The 13,591-nt window shown below is 38.9% G+C and overlaps 1 protein-coding gene across 2 annotated transcripts in view; it reads left to right on the forward strand.

The window, feature by feature from the left end:
* The window catches only part of LOC133985822 (LIM and calponin homology domains-containing protein 1-like), a 95,467-nt gene that overhangs the window by 35,791 nt on the left and 46,085 nt on the right, over positions 1 to 13,591 (forward strand). For both annotated transcript variants that reach the window (XM_062425536.1, XM_062425537.1), the window contains exons 2-3: positions 3,006 to 3,076; positions 8,943 to 9,012. In XM_062425536.1, coding sequence (XP_062281520.1) covers positions 3,006 to 3,076; positions 8,943 to 9,012 — 141 coding nt within the window. The remainder of the gene's footprint in view (positions 1 to 3,005; positions 3,077 to 8,942; positions 9,013 to 13,591) is intronic.

The raw sequence follows: 13,591 nt of genomic DNA on the forward strand, positions 1-13,591 counted from the left end.
TAACTGTATAGGCTCTTCTATACAGAGATCCCACATTATAGCCATAAAGATCTGAAATTAAGCGTTGCTTTTTTTTACACTGAACCAAACAAAGAAGGCATAATGACGCCCCCATGTGTGTTTTTACACAGCATGCCGGCAATCTGGATTCAGAGGTGTGACTTACAATGCAACAGCGTCGGCTCTCTGTCCCGCCGTGACATCGATCCTGCTCTGACTACCTCTGTATCCGGCTTATTTGGCAGAACAACTGTGCCCCTTGACTCCGTGTCTGTATCTTTTATACAGAGCAGCAAGGCAGGATAAAGGAGCAGCACTCCCGCCTTGAATCGGCTATGTAAAAGGGGTTTAAAACACATGTTCCACCTCATTTTGTTTCCCCTACAGTGTCGGTCTGTGAGAAAGACATCAAATCCTGACGATATTTGCTGTACGGTGGGGCATACAAAGCAGTTAAAGGTCATCCTAGCAAGCACAGCACTAAGTCATCTGACACATTTATTGAGGAACTCCTAAATCAAGGTCATCGGCTCAGCTGCAGATTTTTTTTAGCTGCAGATATAAAAGTATCCAGGCCACCGAATCTTTACTGAGATCAGACATGAAATGTTACACTCTTAAGAAACAAAACCAGGGAATACTCTGTTATAATTATAGCCTGACAGTGTTTTTCCTCATGTGAAAGACTACAGGATGATATTTTGTAATGTAGGATCTGGGAATGTCATTCTTGTGTATATAAAATACAGAAATGTAATATTAATGGTGCAGTCTGCTGTCAGCTAGTCACATGGTTGCAAACAAAATATTGAACCTTTTGCTTCACAAACATCTCTCTGTGTCAGATGTGGACACAGAATTAATCTCATTTACTAAATTAAACCTCAGCGGCAGAGCCAAAGAAGTTTTTTTTTTTTTTTTTTTCTCTTGGCCAAGTAATATTAGACTGAAGTCCAGTGGAAAAGACAAAAAGTAAAAGGGGAGAAAGATAATTACCATGAATCCTGCTCTTGCTGATAACTGAGTCTAGCAGCATTAGGGAGGTGTGTGTTGGCTAGTCTGACTAATCTTCTAGTCTAAGCCTATAAATGTGTACGGATACTTTGACATTTCTTCGATTACACGCCAAGTGTTAGATAAGGAGCTTGAGATGTCCATTTATTATGACATTTGAGCCAACAACTGGTTAGCTTAGCATATAGACTTAAAACAGGTGGAAACAACTGTAACAAAATCTGCCCACCACAACCTCTATTGCTCACTAATTAACACATAGTATCTAATTTATGTTACAAAAATGACATTTTCTGGTTTTACAGAGGTTTTTTGTTTGTAAGAGTTTTAAGAAGTCACAGCGTCTGGTCATGAAATAATCCAGCATGTGACTCCTGTGATACAAATTATTTTACTATTTGGTTTTTGTATGGATTAAACAAAGATATAAAATGTTAATTAGTGAGCTTTAGTAGGGCTGGTGGGTGGAGTTTGACGGATGTTGAGCTATTCCTTTTTAAAATGTAGTTAGCTAGCCTGCTGCGCTGTCCTGACATTCAGAGGTCATAAATACATTGTCAGGAATAGATTAAAAAAAAAAAAAAAAAAAGTAGTCAAAACAGAGAGGCTCCTGTTCTCCGTTGAAGTTTGCCGCTCTGCCCATTTATGTTTATTTCAATAATATTATGTCTTGCTCCAGAGGAAGTCCATTAACTATAATAATAGAATGTGGCTTTTGTGGACCATATGTTTGTACTGTGAGGCGGATATTTAGGCCTCACACTCACGACCTCACTCGTCAATTCAGCGCTGTCAACACCAGTCTCACAAAGCCCTGCTCACAAGCGCTGCCGCAGTAGGGAAGGGTGGCAGTGAATAGCCAAATGTCAACACACTGAGAAAATCTGTGCCACTTTCTTTTCTCCGTTTGTCTCTCTTAATCTGCCTTTCTGCCCGTCTAACTCCAAAACACCAGACGTGACACCTCACGGCTCTCCCGGCAGCAGAAATGAGACCTGCTGTCGGTCCACTCGCTGACATACAGCAGTCCATTTCTTTTGTAACGGGTCCAGGCTCCCCGATGAGCCAAGAGGCTGACAGTAACACACAGCCGGGCCAGACGCTCTACATCTACTCACCTTTTTTTTCACACAGCTGTGCAAATACATGTGAAAGAAACTCTAAGGAAATGTAATTTTGTAATTGTTTTGGCTTCCAGACCCAGTGATCCAAAGGGGGTCCCCCTCGTTTTTTTGTTTTTTTTAAATCGCCACATGTCTGTCAGTATTTGTGAGAATTTAAGTGGGCTTGGTTCTCACAACAGCTGATATGTTGGCGTGGTAGGCACTTATTTCACTGGTGCTTATGTTTGCACTTGGTATTTCCTGTTAAGTGAAGGGGAATGGTCAACAATTCTGCTGAAGGTTAAACAACAGAAGCATAAAAAAGCAATTTGTGAAATCAACTTTGCCGCAGCTGAACCTTACAGATATTTGGAGCATGTACAAGTTTTCTGCCCGAGGGTTTTGTGCACTTAAACGTCACACAACGAAAAAAGAAGCATTTGCATGTGATGCAATATTTGTTCTAGAGTAGCATGCATGCATGACAACGTCCTGTAGTCATGCAAATATATGCAAACAGACAGGTTCTCCTCCTCCTCGGAGGGTCTGAACAACTATTACCCAATAAATCCCCTGTCACAACTCATTAGCTTGCCAGAGCCATTTGGACAGGATGATTGCAGCTTATGTCAAGCTTGTTAGTGTTTAGCACTGTTAACCAGAGAGGGACTTGATATACGGCCGGCAGCTCTTTGTACGACTCTCTGTGCCATTCCTAGGATTTACTGTGAAGGAAAGACGTGAAAGGAGTGTGAATAAAGGTTGTGCTTGTTTCTTGTTTCCAAGTGGCGTTTGTGTGTCTAGACTTTAGATTCATAGACTGGTGTTTGTGCTCTTCAGGCCACTCGTTGTCATATGTCTAACTCACTTCTTTTATTCCCTCTGCAGGCTGTGACAGGAAGATGCTTTGGTGACAAAGACTTCAGAGGAGGGTTGGAGAATGGGATACTGCTGTGCGAGTAAGTCCTGAATACATATGTTTGTTGTTGTAGTGATTGTTAAATAGAAATTTGACTCTGATTTTATTTTATTTGACGCCCTGCAGTCATGTTTTATGTGCTTACTTTAAGTGACTCCAACAATAAAGAAAGCTTCAGTCCTGAGAGTCAGAGTGCAACAATCATAGTTACAATTTTCACAAATATCTTAAGTGAGCCCTCTCAAATGCTCTTCTTACATTGGTCTTTTATTAATTTAAAGTCTGTATAAAACAATGTGTTCAGAGTTTGTCACACCACATATAGATGTTGATTAACCACTAAGCCAAATTTGAATTATTAAAGAAAATCGCCAAGTATATAAAGTTAGGATTCAAAATCATGAAATAACAAGCAGTATCTCTGCTCTGAAATGCTGGAGGCATTTCTGCTGGAGGTGAGGAAAGCATGGCCCAACTTAACAGCCTCTTAGTTGACAATGCTCAAACCAAGCTCCTGTATACATTCACACAATTTAAAATAGGCCTAGTTTGTTGGTATAAGGCAAGCAACACAACAATATTTTAAAAATAAAGTAACATTTGGAGGCATTGTTTATTTGAGCACATAATTTGTTTATAAATTCGGACTGATTTCAGAAAAAAATTAACTTATATGACTAGTTAACAATCGAACAATCAACAAACATCATTATGTTAAATAGTAATTTTTTCAGTGGAGTTTGGGGCAATAAATGTCCTACTTCTCTGCTGAAAAGTGGCTTCATTCCCTCTTATTGGCTCTCACATCGTGCTTTTTGGTGAAGTGCTGCCCAGTAAAGGCTCTCCCTCTGGCTGGGGAACCTCCAAGTCGAAGTGACCGATTTCAGCCGTTCTCCCAGCTGATCAGCTGGTGCCAGCTCCACCAGTCAACGGTCGCTTCAGCTGGGTTTAAAATAACTCCTTAAGCAGTAACATTGACTGAGAATGGCCCCATTCACTAGTAACAGTGGATTATCCAGAGTGAATCCTAGTTTTCTCAAATGAAACGTTATAAAACTACTGTGTGTAAAAAAAGTAACTATGAGTATGTGTGCGGGGGGGGGGGGGGGGTCATGTTAGTCACCCGTTTACGACTTGGAGCCACAATTTCAAGCCTGCCCAAAAAATCATGAACATAGAAATGCTGAAAAAAGTTTAATGCTCTAACTCCATAATCCAGCACTACATATTTCAGTCTTTTCATGTTTTCAGCAAATTATTGTCTGACATGTAAAATGTGTTTGAAAAGAAATCTCTCATTTTCCTTTTTATACAGACTTTAATAGGAAAGGTTCATTTGAACACACAGAGATTTCAGACTCTGATGTGAACCTAAAATAATGACACATAATTTCAGTAATAACAGGATGAACATTAGCAATCACACTTTTTCTTATGAGTGCACTGTGTTGCAGCGCTACATGGCCCAGTGATCAGAGAGAAACTGTTAAATTGTCCTCCAGAGCGACCCTCGTCCGCCCACTCAGAATGAGTCGAGGTGGTGAAAGGAGACTAGAAACGCACAAACTTGCACTTACTGTCTTCTGCATTCCTCTGTGCCAAGATCAGTTACACAAGCGAAGTGTTAACAATATTGTTATTGTGAATACAGACATATGAACCCGTTCAAAAGTGTCCCTGCTGGGTTTGGAATTTCTGGAATATCATTGGAAAAAGGCCCTGAAAATTTGGGGATTATGTGTCAATCACACATTTCAAAAAGCAGTAAATGATGTCAGAGAAGTGATTCTACTTAGGGTTAGGCTACTGCTGAACTGTCAGAAAGTGAATCACCAATAACTGATAGTTAATTGATAATTTAAGTAATTCAATTCTAAGCTAAAAACTTCTCATGTGAAGATTTTCTACTTTTCTCCATTTTATATCCTTGTAAATTGAATATATTTGGGTTTTGGACTGTTAGTTTAAAAAAAAGCAAGCGGCATCCGACACTTATGATGAAAGTTTTTCATTTTGTTTTCTTACATTTTATAGCCTTAAAGAATAGTTGGTTAATTGACAAAATAATCAACAGATTAATTGACAATTATATAATGTAGTGCTGGGCGATGTGCAGACTGACTGCTGTGTGATATAGGATGCTAGATCTACCAATATCAAGTAAAACATGTTCAAAGTTATCATCATTATCAGTATAATATCCATAGATTGTCAGTGTTCAGTTGCTTTTTAAATTTGGGCAGTTTAAAGGTATATCATTCATTAAAAATGTTTATATATAGGTTTGTAGTGGCTTATTCCACTGTCAGGAGCACATAGACTTTACATGAAATGTGTGTCTGAGACTGAAAGAAACACAGGAACTAGCCGCCTGTAGCAGACTTATGGCTAACTGCATATAGATGTATATCCAGGGCAGAACTCCCCATATATTATATATATCCATACCCTGGTTTATTTATATGCATGAGGCTGACTTTCACTGCTGTTAGACTGTAAGGAAACCAAAAAAAAAAACTGAGTGAAATAATGGATTATCCAGCAGACTATTATGAGGATGAACATGAGTAATGTCATGCCCGGTGCATTTATTTGAGCTGGAGTACACAGAGAGGAGATAAAACTACTGAAAGAAGGAAAAACAAAGAATGGAGGTAGAAGGGCAACAGGACCATCGGTCAACGAACAGTAACAGTTACCTCAGAGAAACTGCTGATGTTCCTGCGGTCACTGCTTCCCTAAAGAGTGAAGAGGAAAACTTTCTGCAGTGGGACTCGTTGCTGCCAGATCCGGAAAATTTAGAAGTGTCCGTGGATGAGAGTATAATCCCAGCTGTGGTATCGACTTCACATGGATTTACAGCATTTAACAACATTGTTGTCCTGGAGATTGTTTCACCTCCACAAAATCTACTGTAAGAAAAGAGCGAAGTCAGCTGGATCGGATGTTGAACTTCATACAGTAAGAAAAATTACACCACGTAGCTGTGTGATAAATTACAAGATGCAACTCTTTATCTTCCAGCGGTACTGCATGAAAACTACTCAGTGTGTATTTGGTCAATTTATCCTCACAAATTTGGGAAACCTGCAGACATGAACCATTTCTTCTCAAGCATGAGCAGACGCTGAGATCTCCACAGTCTTAGATGAAAAGAAACTGATGTAAAAACTTCCATGGATGTAATTCCCTCTGCATTTAGCCATAAGGCTGATACAGACGGCTATTTCCTGTGTTTTCTTTCATTCAGACTCACAAACAACCTTTCGAAGTGTTTCATGTAAAAAATCACATTTATTTCTAAAGCAGTAGAAGACTGACGGAGGTTGCTCCTATAACCTTCATCATATATGAGGCCTTGTTAGCCCGAATCTCAATCTAAATCTCCATGAACTCAATAATGGAGCTACCTCACTTACTAGTGAGCTAAGTGAGTAATTGTAAATGTACAATTATGAGTGAGACAAATTGATAATGTCACAAATTGGTGTGTGTCATGGTGTTTAAACAGTTATTTGTTGGTTATTAATTGTTGTGTTTAAAGTTTATAACTGTTAGTAAGAAGGTTAGGCAGTTTATAGGTGTCCCCGTCCCCTTTCACTATACTCCTCACAGCTTACCCTGACTTTCATAGTCTTCACAGGAATGATATATTTTACTGCCTATTAAAGACTTACAGCAGTTATTTCAGCTGTGCACCAGTATGGCGGTATATGAAAAGTTCATATCACATGGGAAATTAAAATCGGTATGCTCCCCAGCACTATGTTTAGATTACTCGTGTGATTTGATCATTTACCTTAAATCGCCTTGTCCTAATGCCAAGTGTCAAGTAATGCACTACAGTACTTAGATCTAAGCAGCAGGGGAGAGAGCAGATTGGACTTTCTTTGTGAAGCTTCTTTTGAATCTCTCTAACCTCCTCCACTTTTTCCCGTTATCTTCTGCATCAGGAAAAGTATTTATTCCTGTAGATACCAATAAGCTTGATATATTTATGTTCTCTTGAACTGTGTGTTTTGAGTTCATCAAACTTTTCTGTAAATCAAAGTCACTTCTCCTAAGTCTTGAACATTTGATACTAATCAATCAAACATGAAGAAAAAAAACCTTACTTACTTCTTTTCCATTTTCAGTCTGACATTGCCTCCCCACTGTCTGATTTCTGTGGGATGTTGGGATTCAATTCGATCACCACTAAAAGTTTTGACTCATCCATTTTCAACATGGCGTTCAGGTTACAAACGTTCTCATACTACAGTGAAACAGTACACTAACATATGTGTCTGAAAACATTCGAGGGCAAGAAATAGGCTGTGTCCAAAATGCACTACATTTACCTTCAGCCATATATGTGTAAATATGTCCATTATGTAACATTGGAGCCCTCAAATATTCCACAATGCAATGAAAAAGTAGCGTCCATGGCATATAAGCTACCTTCTACTACAATGCAATGCTCTACATTTTAAAGATGTGAAAAAACCGTCACGTGACTGTACAGCTGATGGTGATGTCACAAAATAATGACTAGAGCCCGACCGATACTGGATTTTAGGGGCCGATATAGATATTAGGGAGTAAAAAAATTCTGATATTGATATATTGTCCGATAATCTTATATATACATGAACATACACCTATCTTTTTGAAGTATTTCATGTTTATTATATAGGGAGTAGTGAATGAGGGAGTGATTTCGGACACAGCCGTAGGCAATGCTGTAATAGAGTCTTGATTCATATTTGATCAGCACTGCCTAATTTTACTCCTCCTTGGTTCTGGTGCACAGTTTGACAACAGCGTTAGTCTCACGTATAGCACTGATTGACTCATTGTTAGACATCCCCGCAGCGCTCATTGGGTCGATGGAAAAACTGCTGTTTCATGTCATGATGCCAGACCAGAATCAGTCAGCTTGACTCAGTGAAGTGGGCAGATTCAAAGGTCTGGACCCAGGCAAACAGAAACCCCACTTGAATAACTTTTTTTTGTAATTTTGGAGGAAGAAAAAAAAAAAGGACACTGCAACATTATTCTCCTTCTAGGCCCTTTTTTTAAAGAGTGGAAACACTGTCTTCACTGTTGCTATGGCTCACTCTCTCTCTCTCTCTCTCTCTCCACCTACACGTATTGTATGGAGCACTGAGAACACCTCTCCCGGGGTCATTGACAGTTATTCTGGGAAACACACACAGGAAATCTCTATGTGAAGTAAAAGTGGATGAGGCATGTCGAGGAAAAGAAGGTTCACCAAAAAGGAAAATTACAGCCCTCCATCACATAATAACCGCTGGAATGTCGCGAACATCACAGGGGCCGCTGATATCTTATACCGTAAGAGTATCCAAGGATGGGTTTTTCCTCCCTCCACAGGGGCTAAATCTTGTTACAGTGCTTCCTCTGATGAAAACACACACAAAAGACAAACTTGGAGCTGGAGAGAGAGAGGTTGGAAAAGCTTGAGAGGCGGGAAACTCTAAAACTGAAGCAGTCAAAAGTTGCAAGAATATACTGCTCACCTCTCTGTGTGTGATCTAAGATAGATGGCAGCAGTAACATACCTCTTCACATGTGTTTTTTATATGAAATGTACTACAACTAGATAACAGCTCCCAGCGGGTGAAGCAGCGTCGATTTTCATCTCTGATTTAGAATCTGTCGTTATTAAACTTCCAGACGCCGCTGTGGGACACTCAAAAATGTTTCTTTCTCCTTTTTTTTTTGTTGGTTCCCCCTCATTTCTCTGAGGACACACAAATGCACTTTCACACACTTCATCTGTTGTGCCTGCAGTTATTTCAATCTTGCTCATGATGCATTTCAATTTAGTGTGTGATGTAACTTCTGAAATTTTCTTTTTAAAAAGCTCATGTCTATTTTTCCTGCCCGTCTTTTTTTTCCAGGTTGCTAAGCTCAATTAAACCTGGCCTGGTGAAGAAAATCAACAGACTTCCAACACCTATAGCTGGCCTGGTGAGTCTTCAACCCTTACATTATCCTTTTTTTCCCCTTCATACTATCTCTTTGCATTTCCCTTCTCCTCCTCAAATTCCTGTATGTCTGCGTGCTCTGTCTCTTCTTCCCGTCTCTTTTATATCAGTGTCTGGTTCCTTCTCCAAAGATACTTTTGATGTTGCTCTGGTTTAATGTTGTCCGATGTTTAAAAACTTGCTGTAACCTGTTGTCACCTCCCTTGAATTACGTGTCCTCAGCATTACGGCAGCTACATGCCTTGTAACATAAGATTAAGGCTCTGATAGCAGCTGTCCAAAGCAAAAAGATATCCTAAGGGGCCTTTTATAAAATAAATCATCATATATATGTCATGTTATTGGTGCTGTATATATGGTTTGAAGTGTGAAATTCTTCCAGCTTTCAGATTTTTTCAGCCTCACTCATAGTAATAAATATCCATCACACTTCCACTGTGTTGGCTAAGTGCCAAAGATCCAAGAAAAAGGGCGTAAAATCTCAAGTTTTTCTTTTGTACATAATCTCCCCCCCCCCAAGGCAATGACTTCAGACCAACACTGACAATCATGTGACATGCAGATTTACATTTTAAGCCACCAGGTGTGTCATCGGGGTTTGATTACACATAAATGCAGCTGCACAAGCTCAGTTTCGGTCCCCACAGCCAAAGGTGTCCGTCAGCAGCCAACCGCTCACTTGTTGTCCAGTGAGTCAGTTTTGGAGTGAGCTAGATCATCTGTTGTCTGTAAAATATTATGGGTCACATCATCAGGATAAAATATCTTCAGGACCTTATTGGATGTTTGATCCATTAGTATTTTTTTCATCCGAGCGGAACAAATTCACCTTATGGTCCCAAAAGCTTGAAGTGAATATTGTTCATTGTTGTCTGAGGTTTTATTTAAGAATCTTAAGTTCTGGCTTTGAATGGAGCCAGCCTGTGAATTTCAGTGGACCTGAACACTGATACATTTCAACAGAGTACAGTGTTATACAGTGGAGCCCTTTCATGGCGACCTAAGACCTTGATCTGGATGAAGTGGCCTTTCAGGACCAGGAGCGACATGTAAACAGAGGCTTATGGAAAGTTGATAGCGTCAGAGCTCACACTAAACGTACCTCCATCTTTCTTTCTTTCTTTCTTTATTTCTTTGCTCACTTTCACTCCACTGGATTCATCACTGTCAATAAAGGCTGTTCATGTTGAAGTTTAATTTTATATTTTGTCGCATTTATTTGATAATCTTGTTTAGAGAACAGATCACACCAAGCACAGGTGCAAAATTACATTACAAAAGTAAAGCTCAAGGGGAGAAAACCAATGAATTTAGTTTAGATTTGTGAAGTAGGAGGGGCAGCTGGGCTCCTCCCACTTCACAACTTCAAATTGTAGAATTTGTAGCATAAAATAAATGTCACGATTACTTTGACCTTGATTAACTGAGATTTCATGCTTTAAACATTAACTTTTCATCCTTTTTTTAATGTTTTTGTAGCAAATATTTGTTGCTAATCTCTTTCTGAAATTGTGGGATTATCATTTATACCAACGTGAGGCCACATGAATGTAATTAAGGAAATTAAACTTCGCTCCATCTCCTCAATCACACTGATAGAAGTTGAAGTTGGATTGCTTTCATCAAATTTTGTACAAATCTTTATGATCAGTGAAAATTGAGCTTGACAATGCGGCCATGGTGTAAACGAGGGGTGCAGATGATAAGGACTTAAGTTGCGCTGCAGCGTAAAGGGACGTGGCTATCATTTGGTTCACAGCATGGCGGGACAGACAAGGAAGTCTGGGTTGGGCTGAAATGACTTTTACTTATCTCATGGCGTCACTAATGGCCTGTTCTGCCTTTTTACAAGTGGCGGTTCATTACACAGCCACATTCCTCACCGCATAATGACTCCTACAATAAACTGATTGTCTTGTTATAGTACTCCATCTTGGTAAAGTTTCAACTATCTGATGAGTGCATGAACATACATTCAGTTTTTGTTAATATTCTGTATGATCTGACAGACTTTTAAACTATTTTCAGTGAATTTCCATCAGTTTCCATGTAATGTTCTTCCTAATGGACTCTAATCAGTGTCTCTAATCTGCACTCGTTGACGGCCATGTTTGTTTGTTAAGTTTGTTTGTTTTAAAGGCTTTTTAAGGACTGTCATAAATCCAGTAAAAACACATCAGTGGGGACATTACACTAGAAAACTATTGACCTTATAAGTTGTTGAGTGTTTAGTTGTTATATTTTTAGTTTTCTTAAAATAAATCAAAACTTTACCATAACTGAAAGAGAAAATGGATTTGAAGTGGCACTCTCTTTTAAACTTTGCACTCAATATATTACATCAACAGCAAGGTGGACACCATAACGTTAACACAGACTTGGCATTTGTTTTATTAGATTACAGGAAGGTGATTGTTCAGTTTATGCTGTTTCAAACATCAGTGATTGATGTATTGTTATTCTAAGAAACAATATAATTGGCCCAAGGGGGACATTACAATTACAGGACAAAAACACAGGGCATGACCATTATTTTTTTTTCCCAAAGGACCAAATGACAACAACATGTTTACAGTTGTAGTTTGATGACGTCTTATAAAAAGTAAAATCGACACCTGCTTGTTTTCTTCCTGTCCATACACTGTCACCCACTATACTTAAATTTCATAATCCTGCCTCTCAGCTTCTCGTGGCTTTGCAGGGATATTTTTTTCTTCCCCCTGGCTGTGATTGGAGAGGTGAGAAACACATAAACAAGGGGTCTGCTGTAATCTGGCCGATCATAATAAAACAGAGGCTACTCCCCCTTCCTCTTCCTGTTTGGGGGCTAATGGGAAAATGGGTCTCTGAGGAGTTGTGGCTGTTTTGTAATTAGAGCGGCTAACTCTGTGCTTTGGCAGCTCGGCCTGTATGGCTCAGTGTTCGTCTGATCAGGTCGGTTGTTGCGCGCTCTGTTCCCAGCAGTCTCTGGGTCGGCTGGTATGTTCATGTTTTACAGTGTGTAAACAGACAAGCAGCGGAGAGTTACTGGTAGTAATTCACATGCTTCCAAAAGGTGTTGTTTTCCAGACGTCCAGTATGAGGCAACTGGCATTAGTGTTACTTTTTAGTGACGCACATGCAAACAAGCAACATTTTGGGCTGTTATGTAAAACCTCCATAAATTCCAGCTTTGGGTTATTTTAATTTTTAGTTTTAATTTAAGGGGTGCATGCTTCATTAGTGTCATGAGATAATTTAACTGTCAAGTTAAGAGTTAGGGTTACATCTTGGAAGTTTTTACCTGGAGACATGATAAGCAAAATAAAGCTGATAAGAATTGGCTCTTGATGTTTGTTATTTGCAGACATTTTGCTGCGATTTATTTAATTGTATCACTTGTTTTGCCACAATATTGATATTTCCACAGCGGGTACGACTGCCCAAATTTATTATGACTTTTTTTTTTTTTTTTTTTTTTTTAACAGAGTGGACAGAGGTTTTGTGTTAGAGTCAAAGTTCCACCTCTGTATCCTTCTACAAACACATTCAGCTGTCAGTCATTTCTTTGCGGTAGAAACCCAGCTTCCTGTGGCAGTGACCTGCAAATCACCACAAAGTTATGCTCACTTCTTTATATACACACACACACACACACACACACACACACACACACACACTCACACACCACAAAATGCCAGTCACTGCAAAATAGAGAAAAATGTAAAAACAATTTGATGTACACTCGTAGATGTATAGTGTCATTGGTGGCTCCTTTATCATACAGCTGCTTTATGCTTCAATTATACACAATTATTAATCACACGTATCTTGGTTTCAGAGAAGAAAGTCTGTGATTCAGATGAGGCAGTAGCTCTCTTAAAGATGCATATTTTTGCGCTCACTCTTCGTATTCTGACTATCCTTTTTTGTAAGAGGTTTAATATTTTAAAATTAAATTATTATTCATTGAATCAATCATGTTTGCAGGGAAGTTTATCTGAGCACACACATCAAACACTGAGAGATGTCAAACACATTGTCTGTCCTCCACCGTTTTGAAGCATGTTCAGTGTTCCTAAGTTTCCCAATTTTTCTTAAGGATTTAATAACACAGAGTTTCCATTCAGAAAAGTTTTCCAACATGCGTCCAAGCTTTTGCACAAGTGGGTTAAAGTGCATATAATAATCCATGAGAAAAATGAAGTGGTAATTCACCATTCTCATATACTTGACTAAAACACATATTGGGTTCTAGTCTCTGAGTTCTGGGAAATGTTGTTAAAGAAAGATGAGCATCTCTTCTTAGTACCTATAGTTGCAGATTGCTTGATGTGTTGTAGGCAGGGCTGAAGGATGTGTGATTGTAGCAAACCATTTGCCTGTTTTTTGCTCACACAATTATCTTCAGATAATCTATCAGAGAACAAAGTATTATTTAAATTAAATTATTATTCATTGAATCAGTCATATTTCTCACTAAAATGATTTAACTTTTTACAAAATTTGATTGAATGCTCAGAATCAGCTCGTCTAGTAAACTTTGCTTATGTTTGCAGGGAAGTTTATCTGAGGACACACAT

The sequence above is a fragment of the Scomber scombrus genome, chromosome 9 (assembly GCF_963691925.1).
Source record: "Scomber scombrus chromosome 9, fScoSco1.1, whole genome shotgun sequence".
Classification (NCBI taxonomy): domain Eukaryota; kingdom Metazoa; phylum Chordata; class Actinopteri; order Scombriformes; family Scombridae; genus Scomber; species Scomber scombrus.